The 649-nt window shown below is 41.6% G+C and overlaps 1 protein-coding gene across 1 annotated transcript; it reads right to left on the reverse strand.

The window, feature by feature from the left end:
- Positions 1 to 184: 184 nt before the first annotated feature.
- On the reverse strand, positions 185 to 439 carry PHALS_08977 (uncharacterized protein; the record flags this gene model as incomplete). The annotated part of the gene is made up of 2 exons (XM_024724422.1): positions 185 to 290; positions 357 to 439. 2 exons carry the CDS (start codon positions 437 to 439, stop codon positions 185 to 187), a joined length of 189 nt encoding a protein of 62 aa, XP_024575301.1.
- Positions 440 to 649: the final 210 nt, after the last annotated feature.

Raw genomic sequence — 649 nt, forward strand, 5'->3', positions numbered from 1 at the left:
GCGGCAGCCCCGCTGCACCTCCCCTTTGGAATTCTGTAATCTTTATAAATACTGAACTTCTGTTGCTAATACATATTCCAATTACATCAAGTGTAATGTGTATCTCATACAATTGTATCGGATTGTAGATGACTCAATCGTATCAAAATGCGTTATGGTTAAATACACAAGATTACAGTAGCTGTCACAGTATAATGCTCTTTGGAGCGGGTCCAATGAGAAAAGACAACCCTCCGTGCAGTGGATATAGGAGAGGTCTTGTAACCTCGTATGTATTATGTTGAGTTTCACTATCGTATAATGTAAAAAAATATTAATATCAGTTCAGGCTAGACTTGACTCGAGATACAACTTACTGTCGATCAGACCAAGTCTGAACAACTGTTCCGATAGGCTTGCGTTTCCAGTTGGCACGTAAAACCCAACTTTTGTGTGTCATTTGACAGGTTGTCATAGATCCTAAGCTTATTCCACGCGAGATGCACTGCAACCTGTGGAGCTTCGTGATATATATATTTCCTTGTCCTTGAATACAATCGATGTATAGCACAGAAAAGCATTAGTGTTAGAAGAACGGCTTACCGCATATGTTGCGCGATCGAATCTCCGGGCCATAGGACGACGTGATTGCGCACACGATGACGCGTCA

The sequence above is a fragment of the Plasmopara halstedii genome, assembly GCF_900000015.1.
Source record: "Plasmopara halstedii genome assembly, contig: Scaffold_323, whole genome shotgun sequence".
In the NCBI taxonomy this organism is placed as follows: domain Eukaryota; phylum Oomycota; class Peronosporomycetes; order Peronosporales; family Peronosporaceae; genus Plasmopara; species Plasmopara halstedii.